The sequence below is a fragment of the Oratosquilla oratoria genome, unplaced genomic scaffold (genome assembly GCF_046742065.1).
Source record: "Oratosquilla oratoria isolate Oo_2021 unplaced genomic scaffold, ASM4674206v1 SCAFFOLD52, whole genome shotgun sequence".
Taxonomy (NCBI): domain Eukaryota; kingdom Metazoa; phylum Arthropoda; class Malacostraca; order Stomatopoda; family Squillidae; genus Oratosquilla; species Oratosquilla oratoria.
Window position 1 is genome coordinate 1,365,580 of NW_027467716.1, and position 2,500 is coordinate 1,368,079.

Sequence of the window (2,500 nt, forward strand, 5' to 3'; positions counted from 1 at the left end):
CCTACGGGCATCAAGTTTGTTCAGTTCCAGAAAAACAGTGCTCTCCATTCCGGGATAAAGTGCTCTCCATATTCTGCAATGTTTGGCTGTGAGGCTCGTGTAGGACTTACTACTTCGTCTTTGCCGATGGAAGTGATTGCTCGGATGGAGACTGAGGAGGATCTTCTTGCTGTCACACCAATCAGGCCACAATCTGACAATGACAACTCTCTCTCCCAAACTGATGGTGTTGCAAACCAGATACAAGCTACAAGTGATGAAACATCAACACATGATGTGACAGAGGATGTTCTGCTCCCAGTCGAACATGGCAGTACTACAACACAATACACTGGTGACAATGTGACAAGACAGCCAATGACAGCTGAAATCCTTGATCTACCCACAGGACCTTCCTCGCCCACAGCAACACCATCTGCCTACAATGTTGAGAGTCCTGAAAACCACAGAGTTGCAGAACGCATCAAAGAAATCAAAAGGCGTCGTCGTGAAACAGCCGATGCACAAACTTCTCAAGCAGAAAGGATGGTGAAAAGAAGTGGCGTAGATCTGCGAGCTGGCGAACAAGGAGACAATGTAGCTGTGCCAGTTCCACTTGTTGATCGTGGGAGAGGCGATCCTAGAAATATCCTTGGTGTCATAATTGACAGACGAGAAGACACAGACCAATACAGGATAGCCGTAAAAGCTGGTATTCTCAGTGGTCTGTATTCCAGAAATCAATTCGATCTGTGCCCTCAGCGCCTTCTAAACACTGACGACATGAACACTGAAAAAACAGTTTCACTGCGCTCGGCGGTGATTTCTCAATCCGCTTCAGGTGGACAAGGCTTCACAAGATGCAACTGTACTGGCGCCCAAAAGTGTAGTACAAGGCGATGTAAATGCCTTAAAGCTGGGCTTCTGTGTAACTCACGATGTCATAGCAGCCTCAATTGTTGTAACAAGTAACATGTCAATGGTTTCTGCCATTCTTTAGAACTTTTAAATGCTTTGTTTTAGGTCGTGGAACAGTTTACGTTGTGTGTGTGTGTGTGTGTGTGTGTGTGCATGTATGCGTGCGCTCACGTGTGTTTGTGTGTGTGTGTGTGTGTGTGTGAGAGAGAGAGAGAGAGAGAGAGAGAGTTTTAACTAACTGACTGTTTGACCGATAAAATTCTGTATGTGTGAGAGAGAGAGAGAGAGAGAGTTTTAACTAACTAACTGACTGTTTGACCAATAAAATGAAATAAAATGAAAAAAATGAAATAGAATAAAATGAAATAAAATAATGTTAATTTTATTTTTTATCTAGTTACTTACTAATATGATCGTCGCAACGTTGGCATTGATTATCAAATGAGCATCAGGGATTACGCGTAATTACTGGGACCGTAATTCAGGGATTTCGCGTAATCACTGGAAAATTCAGTGATTACGTGAAATCCCTGAGTGAAACGGGGATTACACGTATTCACTGAAATATTCAGGGATTACGCGTAATCCCTAGGTACGTGTTCTTACTATAACATATATATATATATATATATATATATATATATATATATATATATATATATATTCAAAATTATTCTGAAATGACCTCAATGGTGACGGTGTTTGGGGGACACTTTCGTAAGGGTGATTGGCTGTACAATATCGACTACCGATACAAGGTGACGTCACGGCAACGGGGACAACTGATTGGCCGAGATTGGTGACGTCACGGTAACGGAGATGACTGATTGGCCGAGAGTGGTGACGTCACGGCAACGCAGACGACTGATTGGCCGAGAAAGCTGACGTCACGGCAACGGAGACAATTGATTAGCCGCGAGCGATGGGCAGGGCGTAAAGCGCCCTCTCGCGAAGCAGTCCAAGCGTCCATGGCGAAGCCATAACGACGAGGCCGATACCAAAAGACGAAACGGCGAAGAAGCGTAGACAGAGGCGTAGACAGAAGCACCTATGGAAATGGCTAATGGCTACCAAGGGTATAACGAAGAGGACGTTCCAAGAAGATAAAGTGTTGGCAGCTAGACTAAGGGATGAGCACAGTAAAACGTTCCCTGGGTTATACGCTGATACCAAGACCAGGTGAAAACGTCTATACACGAGTTCCAAAGGAAGATGATCGCCTTCAAATCAACTCTAGAGAACGATAAACAATTCGAATACAGTGACGATATGTTTGACAAATTGAAGTGTTCGGACGATATGATATCTGATGAGGATTGAGAGGCGTTCATGGGGCATTACTTCTCATGATATAATAATTTCGTTAAAAACAGTGCAAAGTCTAATTACAGGAACTTTCAGATGCATTTCTCTTTCAAAATGATTCTGAAATAACCTCAGTGGCGACGGTGTTTAGGGGACACTTTCGAAAGGCTGACTGGCCATACAATATCGACTATCAATACGATGCCAAGAGATGAAACGGCGAAGAAGCGTAGACTATATTATAACGAAATGTATAATTTGTAACGACAGGCCATGGGTCCTCTTGAATTCAGGGGAA

The 2,500-nt window shown here is 43.4% G+C and overlaps 1 protein-coding gene across 1 annotated transcript in view; it reads left to right on the plus strand.

Moving 5' to 3' along the window:
• Window positions 1–951, plus strand: part of LOC143023617 (uncharacterized) — a 1,260-nt gene extending 309 nt beyond the window's left edge. The window contains exon 1 of the mRNA XM_076182205.1: window positions 1–951. This exon is cut by the window's left edge and continues 309 nt beyond it. Within this exon, the coding sequence (XP_076038320.1) occupies window positions 1–951 (951 nt within the window).
• Window positions 952–2,500: the final 1,549 nt, after the last annotated feature.